We start from the raw sequence: 16211 nt of genomic DNA, 5'->3' as shown, positions 1-16211 counted from the left end.
TTTACCTACATCGAGTGACGTGCCAAAAATCGTATCGATTTACCCTCACTTATTCCCGGCATTACCTATTACCATCCTATACACATTAACCACGCTTGCTCTTGTCAGCTACCTCTGTAGCTCAGTGGCAAGAGCATTGCACCCAGTGATTGCACCGGCATCGGAAAAACGTAGGCTCGATTCCTGGCGGGGACCGATAGACTCATTTTCCATCAGCTCTTCCTAGCTTGAATTTGAAGTGTGTATTCCACTCGAAATAAAGACCCTTTAATAAACCCCTGTACGGCTGTACCACTGTACCGTGTCTTTAAAGATCTTACGCGAAAAAAAGGTCGGGTAATTTTTGTCTGCAGCAGAGCTGATGCAAGACTGCAATCTTTGAACTCTGCTCTTCGAGTGCACAGGCAAAGGTGAAACCAAATTCTTGTTGCTTTTCTCTGTAATAATGTCTTCAGAGGATACTACGGCTAAAGTCGGCAGCATGAGCATTACTGGTGAGTATATTTTGGCCAGCTAAATCGTAAATCCTTTGTGAAAAACTTTGTAGTAAATGAATTTGATAATATATTTGTTTACACGTGCACATTGCCACATTCGCTGGTATTCATTGTTTTGAAGCGATCGATTATCATCATTATTACGACGAGTCGTATTCTAGGTACCCGCAAATAAAGGGGCTCATTTACTTTGATTATCTAAATGTTTCATTTAGCGATCTTCAATTAAATGAAATCTTTCGATAATATTTATCCTGCATTCCTAGTCCTCAGGTGTCGAATTTTCGAACCAAACAATGACAGACATTCAATATCATTGCTTGGCAATATATTAAAAATCAAAAAAACCCTGTTTCCCCAGAATAAATACATGCTCTAGGAACAGAAGCCTGTATGACCAGGGTGAGGTGACAACCCAATATTTATAGTATATTTTGTTTTCAATACAATGGGGTATGTTCAGTATTATTCCTCAAGGATCTGTGAGTTTTTTTAAGATTCTGCTTATTACAAATGCTATTGTGTGTTTATATAAACTTGTTTTGCATGACTCACACAAATCTGTTAACTATTTTGGGGCCTTGCTTAATTAAAATAAATAATTTGTTTATAAATATTATGTTGTATTCTCAGAATTAGGTTAGTGCCTTTGCCTTATTATGAGATGAGCATAGGTGAATGTGATATTTTGCAAAAACATGACCTCTAGCAATGAACTGATTACAACCCTACAATGTCTTAAAAGTGTACAATCCTGTCTGGGTGAATTTTCTGGCTGGGCAGGATAAAAACATTTTGGCTTTCCAGGATCACATTGATCAACATGATCAAATCCATCTGCACTAAATCACTGCCCAAAGTACGATGTTTGCAGATCATACCGAAAGATAATAAGAGATACTCAGAGTAAACTTATATTCTAAGGTCTATGGGTTCAGCTTTGAAATAGAGGTTTCCAAAATTACTATTTTATGGACAATGTGTGAGGAATATACCTTAGACGTCTAGACGCACTTAAAATTTTGGGTTGATAATACAATGAATATTATAGATATCATAGTTTGCCCTCTCTTTTCAGACATGTAACGAAATTGATGATGAGACGTTCCTGCCTGTCACTAATAATAAAATCATCCAGTTCACTAAAGTGCACTGCACAATCTATGACAACTCTCTGCATAAGAAACACCTCTTTTCATCCTCCTAAACCCTTGAACAGAAATCTGGGTTTAAAGTTTAGACAGTGCTTTAAGAAATTTAGTGGAGTTAACATGCTAGGTTAGTTGATTTGATATCATTTTTGTGCATAGAATACAGCTTACCAAAATCTGGCCTTGTGGGATGTTTCTTATGTATTGATATAGTGATGTATAAAGTGTTTGTATATATTGCTTTTCAGGTTTTTATTTTGATTAAGACTTGGAAAGAACACCATTTTCAAAGTAGTTGAAATATCACTCATGAATTCATGTTTAATGTTATGTTATTAAAAATGTTGCATTAGAGATGCTGTTCTTTAATTTTGAGAACTGTAATTGTGAGATAATTACCAACTTGATGTTGGCTTTGCATATTGAGTTATGAAAATTTATTGGATATATAGAATATTTGCATGACATCAGTCTGGATGCAATTCTATGAATCAAGAAAATTTAATTATCCATTATAAGGAAGTAAAAATTGAACTTTCATAGTATGAGCCAGCTTCTAAAAATCCTATGGAAGGTAGGCTATCACTAAGGTCCAATTTTGGAAAAAATCGACCCAATACCAACATAATATGGTTATATTGTATTCTAGATATATTGTATTCATCTGAGAAGTTTGGATGTGATGATAGTGGTGATGGAACGGAAGGAAAACCATTTAAAACTGTTTTAAAAGTAATGGAATTTTTGTTGATGCAGCCTATTGCAATACAGCATATATAATGCCTTAGCAAATTTGTATGCTAGAATCATTGACAAATAAATAAATCTCTTTTCATGATCACTTATTAGATAAATGTGATAAAAATTTCTATCATATTTCTATCTTTCATATACATATCACACAAGTTGCACACGAGATGCAGGCTTACAATTCAAACCTGTGTTTTTCCTTTAATTATATAAATTTTTGTGTTAAATTAACCTTTTAGGTCTATGAATTTTCAAAATGATTATTAACTTTTTAGACAATGAAATTTTATGGAAAAGAACCTTTTCCCAAGATAATGGTTGATAGTAAAGAGGAAGGCAAGGTGCTGGAATCATTCTTATAACATTTTCCTTTTTATTGTACCCTTTGTAGTGCATAGAAAACTACTATTTGTTGGGTCGCTCCCATCTTGCATTATGTATGTCATCATATTGACTGGCAAGAAAAGATGTGAGATGGCAATGTCACTCCACATCTTTCATTGCCAGTCAGTGTAATTTTATGGCCTGCAAACATGTTGAATGGTAGTATGGTGCGCTTTCCTCTGTCCAGTATTTAGGTATACCCTGTTATCACATGTTAATGATGTGATAAGCCCATAGAAATCACAGGTCTATTCAAAATATGTTTTTCAAGGTTCTTAAAACTGTTAAAAGCTCATTTTCAAAACTCAGTTAGGACCAGGGCTAGGACTATTGAGTTTAAAGCAAAAGAATATGATATGGATAACTTGTTCAAAATGGATTACTGGGACAAAATTCAATATAGTTCATGACCAGTTTTTCCCATGAAAAGATATGAAATACACTTCCACAAGAAGTCTCTTTAATTCACAAATTAATTATTCATTTCAGAAATTTGAGGAAATTGCCAAGGCACAGCTGAAGAAAGTGACAAAGATATTTCAACAAGAACAAAGAAAATCAGAAAAGCGAGAAGAGAAAGAGGTATAGGGCTAACATTGCGGTATTTAAAAGCAATAATCCTGTATGATCAGTTCTAGCATATGGCTTTCAAAATTAAGGAATTTAGTAATCATTTTATAACTTGATATTTCAGAGAAGATATCAAAGGTTTTTTCGTTTCGTTTTTGTTTAAATCTGTGTTATTATGGTACATGAGGTTCTTCATATTTGCGGCTTGTATAATTAGTATGTACATACATATCTGTGCACATTTTACCACAGTATGATTTTATGGACACTTGTTACAAATTAGCAACTCAAGGATAAACACAGATGTGGTCCCAACTTCCTATACCTAGGTAGTCAAAAGAACTATCTGATATGGTCCTGACTTTTAATATTGCTTTTTTGTTCAAATATTTGACGATATATTTGGTTTATTTCTTCATTTTAGTTTGTTACACAAAATTTTAAAGGTCATAATCCCTGATATACGTTTGTTTCTCTCTCAGGCAGAGAAAGCAGAACAGCGTGCGAAGAATCTCGAAGAAGCCAAACAGATTGTTATTGAGGAGGATTCCTCTTTGCCCAAAGCACTGAAGGTACCTAAGAAAAGAAATAGACCTTTCTTATAATGACGTCAAACGCCGAAAGTATGATTTACACGAAATTTGATTGGCTCCACAAAACTGTCAAACCAATCAAACTTCGTGTAACATTAAGGGCTGTTCACATGAGCCCGGTTACCTAAGATTCAACGAAGCGTGAGAGGACTTTGAGGTATTGAAATAAGTCTTTATGACACCAAACAAGCACATGCTATTGTTGTGGTGATTATACGACTGTCAGGATCATGTTATCTGCTCATTTCAATACCCCAAAATCATCTCACGCTTCGTTGAATCTCGGGTAACCGGGCTCATGTAAACAGCCCCTTAGCGTTTGACCTCATTATGAAAAAGGTCTACTTCATAGAAACATGGATAGTTAAAAGACTTTGTGACTTTATTATCCACGATAGAAATAATAGACATGTCTGATTGGCAGCTACATTTAGCTACAGGAGTAATCGATAACACGTCAATGGCACGTCCATTCAATTTTAATATGCGCTAAATTGCCACTCAATTGTGATCGCAATTTTTTTTTTAAATTTGAAAAAATATAGCTTATCTCAAACCACTCATAACTTGATTTTAGATAAAAATAAGAGATGCCGCAAACCACCGCGATCAACGCGTCAAGATTCAAGCTTGGGTTCACCGTATAAGGCGACAAGGTAACATAACAAACGAATGAAGTTTGTTAACCTTGTTTAAACTATAAAAGTTAAACAATTTCATTGGGGGATGTATCCTAAAGATATTAAACGAGTCCGAGGCAAATGCTGGGCGGTTTACGATACTTCATTTTGTGTGATTTTGCATATTATCAAACCAGCATTAATGTAACTACTTTTACCATTCATGAAAAGTCAGAAATTGTTTGGTGTAAGAACATTAGAAAAAAGATTTTTTTGATTTACGAGAATCGTCCATAGAAACATTCCCTGATTTACGAAACTTTTGATTTCCCATAAGTAATTTAGCTTGTAGCTAAGTATACCACGTAAGTATTTAATACTGCAAAACTTTCGGTCCGGGCCTTCAGCCAGGCCTTCATAAATGCAATACAAGAATATTACAATATAAGAATATTAGTTTGAATTTCCCGTTGTCCATCTTCAGGCAAAACCTTGATGTTTCTTGTTTTGAGAGATGGTACTGGATTTCTTCAATGCGTTCTGTCAGACAAACTGGTAAGAAATTTCAATTTCTCATTCACGTTTCATATACAGACAATATGTCATGTTTTGTGCAAAATGATAGTCCAATGTAAACATACAACACACATGGCAGTAAAATTTATTTGATTATTCTACAGTGTCAAACGTACGATGCTTTGCTGTTGTCTACTGAATCAACTGTCACTCTTTATGGGGTCATCTCTGCAGTACCCGAAGGAAAATCGGTAAGTCGACGATTAGCTAGCGAATACGAATGACGTAAGCGCGATACGGCATTTCATGATCACGTGCAGAAATCTAGCTTTTTCAATGGACAGTTTGAATTTAAAGTATAATATAACTTGATGTAGAATATGATGTAAAAACGCCCGCAACATTTTTATTTTTGTCTACAAGTCCGTTGGAATTGCAGTTCCTCTTACTGCCATCATCTTGTTTTGACAATCTGGCGCATGCGCAGACAAATTGCACCTATTTCGCTGTATATATGTTTTTCTCCATAGGCACCTGGTGGACATGAGATGAAGGTTGATTTCTGGGAGCTGATGGGTTTGGCTCCAGCAGGCGGTGCTGACGCCATCATGAATGCAGTATGTATCCCATCGTTCAATCCCTATTAGTCCAGTTTTCATGCCGCCAACCCCTCAATTAGTACGACAAACGTGAACCGAGGGACAAAGTGAAGAGTTTGATGGAAAACTCCGAATAATTTTCCGTTTTTTAGGAATCTGGTGTCGATACACAACTGGACCAGCGCCACATCTTAATGCGGGGTGAAACGGTGAGATATTCCTTTTTTATTTTATATACGTATTAGTGGGCGGATCCAGGATAAGACAGAATATCAACCGCAATTTATTTAAAATATTCTTTGGAAATTCATACCAAAAAGCGTTATTAATACTACCTAGGTATATTGAATTTAAAATGTAAATTAATATTCTGCCTAACCCTAGATCCGCCCATGAAATGTAGCTATATTTACTTACACCTGGGTTTTTGAAGCGAGGTTTCCTTTAAAACAGCAATTTAAATTGATCGCTAAGCATGTCTATTTTTATACTATTTAGATTTCGAAAGTAATGAAAATGAGGGCAATTGTTTCGCAATGGTAAATATTTGGTTTAATTTTTTTTAAGAAATAGGAAACTTAACGTGTATCTAATATTGTAATAAAATTGTATCTATAAAATCTAATATTGTTCCTCCAATATTTCAGGGAATACGACAGTTAATGAAAATCTGTAAACTTTTGCTAATGTAAAACGATAATCATTGTGTTTCCATAATAATTTCTCTTCCTTTTCTATTTTGCAGTTTCCGTCAGCATTATATTGACCGAGGATACTTCGAGGTAATTTGTTACCGTTTTTAAAGAGGATTACAACAGTTTCTACTAATCGATTCCACTCATAACAATGCCAGACTGCCATTTATTTTTGAACATACTCTCTAGACCCTGTTCATTTATATAAAATTGCGGACCTAAATGCCGTTTAATAACATTAGTTCGTCGTTTCCATTTTCCCAGGTCAACCCACCCACTTTGGTTCAGACGCAGGTTGAAGGTGGATCGACTCTGTTCAAATTTAACTATTTTGGGGACGACGTAAGTCCTAAGCAATGTAGAGTTATGTATGTACGCCATCACTGAATATTTTGTTCGTTTGAACTAGACACGATTTTCTGTTGTCAAAGTATTTTAAGTTCAATTTCAACATAAATTGAACGTGTACTACTATTTGTTGTCTAGGCCTACCTAACTCAATCATCTCAACTGTATTTGGAAACTGCTTTACCGTCTTTGGGTGATGTCTTCTGCCTGGCGCAGTCATACAGAGCTGAACAGTCAAAAACTAGAAGACATTTGTCTGAGTATGTTTCCGAATAAAGATATAACCATCACCTAAAAATAACCATCACCTAACCATCACCTAAAAATACCGATGATTATTCGCCTGTTTTTATTGCAGAAAATTTCGCTGTACATACTTTTCACTGTACATAATTTCACTGTACATACCTGTGACAATAGCGACCTTCAAATTAAAAGGCAGTCATACAGTATTCCTTTAAAACAGCGTATGTACAGCGGTTTCGACATTACAAATTATTCCGCATTGTATCATTTTAGATACACTCATGTTGAAGCAGAATGTCCCTTCATTACCTTCGAAGACCTTCTGGATAGAATTGAAGATCTGGTACGTAAACCAGTTGCTTTTCAGACCTGAATTAATAAAGGAATTTTTAGAGCATTTTTCGGCAGTTGAAAACATTGCTCTAGCTCCAGTGGATGGTGCTTTAATTAAAACCTTCATACAACTGGCCCCATTTTGATTTGACGAACCATCGCTTCTGCATCTGTAGGGTCTGGATATCAACTTGCATTCTAATGTTTTTATTGCATTTCTAAGGCCTGTGATGTTGTTGATCGTGTTTTGAAGTCACCTTACAAGGATCTTCTGTACGAACTCAATCCGGTATGTTAATCGGTAGTGATATTTTGGGTTCATGTACAACCTTAATGATTGCCCCGATTTATATACCAGAAACGGATCATCCGTCTGGACAAATTTGGACAAGCAAAAGATCGTCTACTAGTTTGTCTGTGTATAAACACGAGCAAACAGACGGATCATCCGTCAACACGAATTATCCGCATAGTTCGTCTTGTTAGACGAATTTGAATGGATAGTTCGTCTTGTTGCATCATTCGTTAGTATTGTTAGTATAAATACAGGGTGGGGGCGATTTACGAAAATTCAGCAAAAAAACCGGCTTTTGTGGTAACTCTTCTTACCACACAAATAATTGACCGTGCACTTTCTTAACGTGCGATTCTGTTTCGTCTGTCATATTCATCTACATAGTTCGTCCTTATGTAGTTTGCCGTGTGTTTGACGAATGACCTGTCAGACGGATCATCTATCTCGACAAAATTCTCGTCCCGACGGATCATCCATTTTCCGTATAGCCATTTCCTAATCTTGATTTTCTCTCTAGGACTTTAAACCACCAAAGAAGCCTTTTAAGTAAGTCAAGTGCTACAACTGTCAAGAATCGCTTTACAGTTTTTTAATGCGAGTATATATATACTTCTCTATATAATATAAGCAGGATTAAAATTAAAATAAGTCTGCTTGTTCGGGTTTCTCTCTAATTAATTACCAGACATCTCAGTAACGTGGGATGCGTCAATTTGCATACCTTTTAATCTCATCAATTTGGGTACCAGATCTTATAAATTTTATTACCTCTTAACAAGATGGCATATCTGCAGGTAATATATATTGTCGAGTCTTGTCTATGTACTCTATGATTTATAGACGAATGAACTACACTGACGCTATAGTATATTTGAAAGAACATGACATCCGCAAAGACGATGGAACCTTCTATGAATTTGGTGAGGTAAGTGCTTTGGTGGTGTATTTGAAAATATTCTGTTAACACATTCATTTGTGTTTCGAATCTCGTTCTAATTTGAGGCACAACAATAATTTAATAAGGTTATTGCATTTTAGGATATCCCAGAAGCACCCGAGAGGAAGATGACAGATCAGATCAACGAGGTATTATGCTTTAAACCCGAATTCGTCTTCTGTTCATATGCATTTTGTCAACTCGACGATACCTTGTAATATTTAATACCATTATATATATGATCCGCTGTTTGAGAGTCGTATAAGTTTTGACGACTAATATATAGCAATTGATAAATCATCGAAAGAGAGTTCTGAAAAGTTATGACAGTATTTTTGTCACTGTGCAAATGGCACTGAACGCCATGCTACTTTTGGTTGTTATTTGGACTTTAATTTGAAATTCATTCATTTCAGCCTATATTCCTTTGTCGTTTCCCAACGGAAATAAAGTCATTTTACATGCAACGATGCCCCGAAGACAGAAGACTTACAGAATCTGTGCGTAAATCAATACCTACAGCAAAATCGGCAAACATCGCAACAGCCCTTTGCAAGTAGCATACATGTAGCCACAATTTTATTTCCTATTTCAGTGGAAACGAACAGTACTTGACCTAATTTTTGGTCAACGTTTAAACTACTTATTATAGGTCGACTTGTTGATGCCAAATGTTGGTGAAATCGTTGGAGGTTCAATGAGAATTTGGCAATATGTAAGTATTAAAATTTTGAAACTTTTCAGGGCAGTGTTCCCTTTCTTCCTCTTCCGTTTTAACCTGAAAATTTAATTCGTCAATGGCGGTTGCTGCATGCATGTATCGACGGCCCTATATTTCTTTGCATGTAATACCATATAGTTCGCTCGAAACTGCCCTATATTGATTTTACTCGTCTCGTCTCGTCTCGTCTTGGTTTGTAAGCCAAACTATGAGAACGTATGTCATCCTGTTTTTACCAATTTCAGGATGAATTGCTGGAAGGCTACAAGCGTGAAGGCATTGATCCAACACCATATTACTGGTACACAGATCAGGTTAGTTCACTGATGACAACTAACTGTTTTGACTTTGGCACAATACTTGAACTTTGACAATCCCATCCCATCCGCGCATCCCATCAATGCCCGTTTTTGGTGCAATCTTGGTCCTGTTAGGGCTGTTTTCCACGGAATTTTGCGCGCGGAGCAGAATCAGTTTTTGATTGTCTGCGCGCTTTCACGCAGAACTAATGTGAGAAAATTCCGCTCATTGCGCAAAATTCCGCTCCGCCTAGTGGAAAACAGGCTTTACGCGCTGCAATTTTGCAACTTGCAATGCAATTCTACTTTTGAAAGATGCAAATTTGGCAACTACGACGCTTGTGTTACTACACTCCATGGACGTCCACTTACATTTTGAACTCTTTCACTAATTTACATATTTTTAAAGTAGAATTGTATTGCAAGAAAAGTTCCACCCCGTGTAACACGGCCCCTTAGGTACTACGATTTTTAAATTTTGATGGATGAGAGTGATCGATACACGCTGACATCACAGCACTCATAACTCGTTCACATCTATCAAAAGAAGGAAATCGCACGGAAAATCGCAGGAAAAATTGCAAGTGTACTTAAATAGATTCATCGTCATCAATTAAGAGATAATAAACATGAACAAATGCATGTTTTACATCTTTCAGCGTAAGTTTGGCACATGTCCCCATGGGGGTTATGGCCTGGGTTTGGAGCGATACCTCTGTTGGCTTTTGAACAGAATGCATATTAGAGATGTCTGTATGTACCCGAGGTTCACTGGACGATGCCGACCTTGAAAAAACAGCTCAAGTCACATCCAAAATATTCAATACAAGTTGTATTATTTAGGAAATTCTATAGGAATGAATATTTTCAATAAATCTCATCTCTCAATCTCTCTCACAAATGTTTTTTCTGTCTCCATAGTGAAACCATAGTGAAACTGAAGCTAATCATTAAAACAGTAAAATGTCGTAATCCTAGAATATATAGGGCTTTTTCGCGCCGAGAATGTCAATGATTGCCTTCATAGTTCTAGCAAGGGATTCTGGTGTTACTGGTTACGTTTTTCATATCCTGGGTTGCGGCATGAAAACTGGACTAATAGAGAACTTCTATATAGCAGTGACTACTGGCACGAAACTCGGTGCTATTTGCTGACGCCATCTGACAAAACACGTATAGCTCAAAAACCAGGAGTTTTCTGTGGTTTTCTACGATGGCGTGAGCAAACATTTGAGAACCACGATCGAAATTTGTACTCAAAGAAGCCTTCTAAGTGACAGTTCTTAATATGGAAAATTTTCCTCGTATCTTAGAAACATTCGTGGTGCTTTAATTTGTAAATTTGATTTTTTAATTCTAATTTAAATATTTTTCTAATATTAAATATTAACACGAAGTTCTCAGAAACTAATAGTCCCGGTGTTGTGTTACAGGAGCATGATGACACACGTACACACCAATCAATTGTCCCTTAGACAAGCAAAATAGTCTTAAATTTACGAAATTGAGCGCACGATGCAATGAGTGAATAATGAATATGGTCCTGAGTAGGTTATCTACGATTGTGAATATTAAAGTGAATTTGTTTAATAATACTATAGGTTCTAACGACACCGCAGAAATTGGTGTTTAAGACGTTTCAATCCGAAAATCTAATCGCTGGTTCACAATTGTGCATTTCTGTATCGCCCTATCAAAGAGAAACCTTTTGAATATCTTAAAAAAGTTCAATTTTTCTTCTGAATACGCATTCTGCAATCTTTTGACAGCTCATCACACACATCTGACAGCTGTGAAATGGCCATTTTGAGGCTTAAAGTATACACAAGGTTATTAATTCAGACGATTCGTTTTTACCGTGAGCAAGCTTCAAATCTTTTGTGCAAGACATATTTTCTTGAATATAAATCTTTTTCCTCACCAAGTTTGAAGTCTAAGTATCGAGAATTGCGGCTAAGCCTATACCAATTTCCGCGGTGTCGGTTCTAACGGCGTTGAAATCATGTGGGTCGATCCCCAACACCACCAGCGAGATCATAAACTTTGCCGGAAACGGCCAATGCTAATGAATCTGCGCTCTCCTGAGTTTCACCTTCTGCATACACGCGCACAACATCCTCAGTACCCGAGGGACGAGCAAACGATCTTCCCTTCCCAACCTTCGCCACCAAAGCGTCGATCTCGCTTTGCAAACCTTCGGGCGACACCGTCTTCCTTTCGGCGTCGGTCGTCGTAATCACGGTACGATCTTTGACGCGCACCTTCCTCTGCCGGTTTGGAAGGTCACCGTAGCACTTGTCCCACGATGGTAAATCCCATTTCCACTCACATAAAATCGCTTCGACCATCAGCATGTCAGACAAGGCATCTCCAACGGTCTCGTTTATAATATTCATGGCCGATTCTAAATCCTCTAATGCTTCCCTTTTCTCTGTTGATAAGTGCGGCTCTTGTTTCGCCCGGCTCAGTTCAGATTTAAATGCCTCGCTGAACAGTACCGTGCCGTGACCATTCGCCTCAAAATAAACGCCCACGTCGAAGTCTTGTGCCTTCTTGTGTAGGTGCTTCACACCCGTTTTCACGCATGCAACAGGGATCTTAAGGATGTCTCTTAAATACGAAGTGGAGCTACCGTTTGCGTAAGCAGTTTGAACCACGCCAAGACCACGGTCGAGATTCAGGGAAGAAGCTTCTAACTTTTCTTTGAGATAACTCGCGAAAAGGGTTGATATTTTATCGCCATCCAGGAGATGGAACCGACCAGAGGAATCGTAGTAGAAGTATACAATCCTGTCTGCATCACCATCAAATGATACATACCTGCAATAATATGCATTTCGGTAAATTGCCAATTTGCCATACATCTCTCAACAGCAACTAACAGGTACAGACGTACCAACTGTATGAAATATGCATGAAAAACTTCTCTCAACGTTTTAAAATAGGGTTTTTTATCAGATAATTAGTATACAAAGAACGACTGTAGAAAAATATATTACAGCAAATGTATTGTATGAGTCTGAAATAGGTGGTACTTATATTTGCTTGTGCGTATTTTTTCACATACTCTCTTACTAAAGTAACTTAGTTGTTCTTAATACTGGGTTAAATCGTTATACATACCTACAACCAGCTTTAATATCTAAACCTTCAGGACCTTTTTGAGCAATTTTAACAAAATCGGCTCCACAGTTTTTATTGAGCTCTCCAGAGCTTCCATCATTAAAAACACACACTTGCAGGGCATTCTTCAAATGTTTGCCTAATTCTGACATCTTGGGTGCTCCGACACCATTTGCACCATCAATGTTGACAGGACTTAAAGAACTAGATTTGGTCAACTTGAGGAATGCTGAAGAAATTTTATGGTAGTAGCCATCCTCACTTGCAGATCCATACTTAGGGTCATTGATACATCGAACAATGAAATGAAGTTGAGGTGTTGTTAGAATACCTGTATAGACGTTAAGATCGAGATTAATGATAAAATTTAGGTAGGAAAAAGATGTTTGCAAATTCTAACTGATGGCACTTAAACATTACTGGTTAAATAATCTGGTTTTAGGATGAGTAAAATAGTGGCAGAACAATATTAGATGCCATATTCCTAATAAAAGTGTCTGCCAAAGACAGAGTTAGATAACAAACTATATAACTTAAGTCGTTTTTTATGGCAAAATAGAGCATCTATCTTACAGATGAATACATCTGTCTTACAGATGAATGGTAGCACTTTTCAACAGCTGGCTAGATTTTCAGGGTGTTCTAGGAGGTATAAGGGGTATTTATCTTGTCCCAGTCTGTATGTCTGAAAGAGTGAAATTTATCAAAACTAACTGGTTAGGCACTAACCTAGGTCATTAAATTTGCCACCAAAGGCATCAGCACCATCTACAACAGCTTGGGAAAGGTCATTTCCAGAAGGTCTGGTATCTCGTGCTACCACTATATTGCCAACATCATTCCATTCGCTACTTGTCAACATCAGATGTTGGGTAATCTCTTTTAAACATTTCACAACATCATCGCTATTGGCCAACTGTGTAGCATATTTCTCCCAATCAGCCTCAAGCATCTCTCCCATGGGATCAATCAATTTCACGCCATTGTCCTGAACGGGGTTATGCGAAGCAGTGATCATGAGTCCAATCGTTTTGCTCCCAAGAGCGCGAGAACGTAAAACAGCAAGCAAACCCATGCGATACATCACAGAGGGCAAGAGCTCCGCCTTAAGACGAAAACCAGCTGTTCCATAAGTAAACTTGAATTCGGGCTTAGGATATTTTGATGATTTTTCTGAAACATTCTCGAACAATTTTTGTGTCAAACTTTCCATCTTGCGTGCGTGGCAATCACTTACAAGTTACAATTACAAATCGATTACAAAGTTCACCCCCCGTTTCTCTTGAGGGATTCAAATCTATCCCCCGGATTCCTGGTATCTCCACACTCCACAGTATCTTCCCTGTTGTCTGTGCGGCCGTGGTTCTCTTTCGAAGTGGCCATTTTGAAAACTTGGTCGTACATTAAAAATAGGTAAAGTAATCCTTCTATATCATCTACATCTGAGCTTGTTTGGTAGAAATGAATTGAGTTTTGACTTATTTCGGTTAATTCCCTTTAGTATTTACTATTCTTTCCTATCTTTGCCTCCTTTTGTTATTAAAACTGTCGTCCAGTAATATTGGATATAGACGTTTAGACCTCAGTTGTAAACATGTTTATTCATATCAAAGGGCAGTGATAGTGTCTTATCAGTATATCTATTTTTGGTTTAAAACCTTTCTATATATCGTACGGCAATTGCTTATCCATTTACCCGTCAGTATGGTTCCTTAACTTGTACTTAGCTCTTAATAGATCGTATCTTAGACTTTGTTTACTACACGTGTATAAAAAATCTCACACCTTGTAACATGTCTTGTTCCAAACAAGCTGTAAACAATTTAACCCCATCTATATTGCAAGATAAAACAAGTTGACTCAAGTTTGTTGAATTATTAGACATCTTCCTTGATTATTACAGTGCATTACAATTCAATTTTATTGCATCCATGTTGGTGTACACAATCTTGTGTTTCAGCCTTGCAACATGGCTGTATTAGGTTTTTTAAAAGAACCTTGTGCAGCATCTCTTAATGATTGACAAATTGGCTTAACTTTAGAATTCCTCTGGCCACTTTAAACATCATAAGTTGAATTCTTTCCTCTTGAGAAGAACAAGCCTGTGATACATACTAGAATGTTTAGTTTAAGGATTCGAATGTGGATCAGGAAGCAAAATGAACAAATCAGTTTGAATTTCTCATGTTTTGTTGAGATAATTTTGAACAGTGCATAACAATATAAAATGGTTAGTTGCCAGGTCTAAAGTTGTTCCAGGCAAACTTGGTAAAAGACAAGCTGTAAATGCAAGTTAGGCCACACTACTTGTTTACAGACTTGTGAGAAGTTGCGTACAAGTTGGTATTCCTTAAGAGCAATATTTTTAAAAGGCTTTTCTTTCCAAAGCTTGCTTAATATTCTGATCTTGGATTCTATTTGCTTATCCCATACTTTATGTGATTTACTCAAAATCTTTTTAATGTCTGTTGCTAGACAGAAACAATGTCCTCTCCAAAGTTGGAGATGGCTGTTGGCCTCCAAAAAGGTCACAAAGTCACAAAAAATGCAATGAAGCCAAAACCTTCAAGAAGAAAGGGAGTAAGTGGCACATCCTCAGAATTTTTGTATTCTAGCCTAAGTACTTTTTATTATGTGAAGTCCATCTGCACTATTGGGTACTTATGGTTACTGATGCTTTGTCTAATGTTGTCATTATTGTTCACTTAGGTTTGCAACAAACGTGTGAAACTTATCCGGGATTTGATCAGGGAAGTTACAGGATATGCTCCCTATGAGAAAAGATGCATGGAAATGTTGCGCATTGGGAAAGACAAAAAAGCTCTCAAATTTGTCAAGAAAAGGGTAATGTAGAACATTGATGTTTTGATTAGAGTTATTGCAAGGGATAACAACATGATCTTGATTTTCAAACCAAGTCTTCTTGCATAAGATGTTTCAACAACTGCAGCAGCTTGGTTAAAAATTTGGCTTTTACCTTTGTCTAAATGCATATGCCATAACTCAGTAGTCTCATACAAATTGTTTAATCAAATATAATTATATAAAAATTACATAAATTTATGAATTTGAAGTGCATTGTCTCCATCAAAACAAATTAATCTCAATCATATCAACTATTTCACCAAAGTTTTGGCATTTTTACAATGTTTCAGAGCAAATTTGCTTCCAAATTTAATGTAAAAATGTAATGCTTTGATTTGTCCTATTTTGACATGAAGACCTGAGTGTTTGTGTCACACAAGTTTTTTTCTTCTGATCATGGTCATTACCATATACATATTTTATTTTGTTTTAGCTTGGTACCCACTGACTATGTATCTTATTCTGTTGTAGCTTGGAACCCATCGACGTGGCAAGAGAAAACGCGAAGAAATGCAAGGAGTTATTGCTGCTCAAAGAAAGGCTCAGCATTAAATATTTCGATCACATTGTGCTAATAAATGTTGAAAATTAATTTGCTTAGCACTGTTCATAATGCATAGTTACTTGTTCTTAATACTACAAGATAGTCATGTTTGAAGTCTGTATTGC

At 36.6% G+C, this 16211-nt stretch overlaps 3 protein-coding genes across 4 annotated transcripts; 2 read left to right on the top strand and 1 right to left on the bottom strand.

The window, feature by feature from the left end:
- Positions 1-343: 343 nt before the first annotated feature.
- Positions 344-10445, top strand: LOC114539681 (asparagine--tRNA ligase, cytoplasmic-like). Of its 2 annotated transcripts, XM_028560293.1 has the most exons (24): positions 403-494; positions 1576-1775; positions 2298-2380; positions 2674-2739; positions 3272-3364; positions 3835-3924; positions 4523-4601; positions 5050-5120; positions 5246-5332; positions 5612-5698; positions 5833-5889; positions 6179-6219; positions 6426-6462; positions 6640-6717; positions 6862-6983; positions 7243-7312; positions 7526-7591; positions 8115-8143; positions 8438-8522; positions 8636-8683; positions 8951-9034; positions 9187-9249; positions 9501-9569; positions 10214-10445. In XM_028560293.1, the coding sequence occupies exons 2-24, from the start codon at positions 1592-1594 to the stop codon at positions 10343-10345; spliced, it is 1821 nt and encodes a 606-aa protein (XP_028416094.1). In that variant the 5' UTR covers positions 403-494; positions 1576-1591; the 3' UTR covers positions 10346-10445. The 2 variants fall into 2 exon arrangements, with proteins under 2 accessions (XP_028416095.1, XP_028416094.1); XM_028560294.1 differs by lacking the exon at positions 1576-1775 and having other exon boundaries at positions 344-494.
- A 1018-nt stretch (positions 10446-11463) lies between these two features.
- On the bottom strand, positions 11464-13913 carry LOC114539670 (phosphoacetylglucosamine mutase-like). Its single transcript, XM_028560280.1, has 3 exons — positions 13407-13913; positions 12678-13008; positions 11464-12374 (listed from the first exon to the last, which is right to left on the bottom strand). The coding sequence occupies exons 1-3, from the start codon at positions 13888-13890 to the stop codon at positions 11555-11557; spliced, it is 1635 nt and encodes a 544-aa protein (XP_028416081.1). The 5' UTR covers positions 13891-13913; the 3' UTR covers positions 11464-11554.
- Positions 13914-13996: 83 nt separating this feature from the next.
- On the top strand, positions 13997-16134 carry LOC114539672 (60S ribosomal protein L36-like). Its single transcript, XM_028560282.1, has 4 exons — positions 13997-14090; positions 15153-15257; positions 15387-15521; positions 16014-16134. The coding sequence occupies exons 2-4, from the start codon at positions 15162-15164 to the stop codon at positions 16092-16094; spliced, it is 312 nt and encodes a 103-aa protein (XP_028416083.1). The 5' UTR covers positions 13997-14090; positions 15153-15161; the 3' UTR covers positions 16095-16134.
- The last annotated feature ends 77 nt before the right edge of the window (positions 16135-16211 follow it).

The sequence above is a fragment of the Dendronephthya gigantea genome, unplaced genomic scaffold (genome assembly GCF_004324835.1).
Source record: "Dendronephthya gigantea isolate DGI-Jeju-01 unplaced genomic scaffold, DenGig_1.0 000212F, whole genome shotgun sequence".
Taxonomy (NCBI): domain Eukaryota; kingdom Metazoa; phylum Cnidaria; class Anthozoa; order Malacalcyonacea; family Nephtheidae; genus Dendronephthya; species Dendronephthya gigantea.
The sequence above is the reverse complement of the archived record's forward strand: the minus strand, read 5'-3'. Positions and strand labels throughout refer to the sequence as shown.

Coding starts and splice junctions, on each gene's coding strand:
- LOC114539681 (XM_028560293.1), top strand. CDS start 1,592: ATGATGAGACGTTCCTGCCTGTCACTAATAATAAAATCATCCAGTTCA. Junction 5,699..5,832: donor CTGACGCCATCATGAATGCA/GTATGTATCCCA, acceptor TCCGTTTTTTAG/GAATCTGGTGTCGATACACA. Junction 8,523..8,635: donor CCTTCTATGAATTTGGTGAG/GTAAGTGCTTTG, acceptor ATTGCATTTTAG/GATATCCCAGAAGCACCCGA.
- LOC114539670 (XM_028560280.1), bottom strand. CDS start 13,890: ATGGAAAGTTTGACACAAAAATTGTTCGAGAATGTTTCAGAAAAATCA. Junction 13,009..13,406: donor TGGCAAATTTAATGACCTAG/GTTAGTGCCTAA, acceptor ACGTCTATACAG/GTATTCTAACAACACCTCAA. Junction 12,375..12,677: donor GATATTAAAGCTGGTTGTAG/GTATGTATAACG, acceptor ATATTATTGCAG/GTATGTATCATTTGATGGTG.
- LOC114539672 (XM_028560282.1), top strand. CDS start 15,162: ATGTCCTCTCCAAAGTTGGAGATGGCTGTTGGCCTCCAAAAAGGTCAC. Junction 15,258..15,386: donor AACCTTCAAGAAGAAAGGGA/GTAAGTGGCACA, acceptor TTGTTCACTTAG/GTTTGCAACAAACGTGTGAA. Junction 15,522..16,013: donor TCAAATTTGTCAAGAAAAGG/GTAATGTAGAAC, acceptor ATTCTGTTGTAG/CTTGGAACCCATCGACGTGG.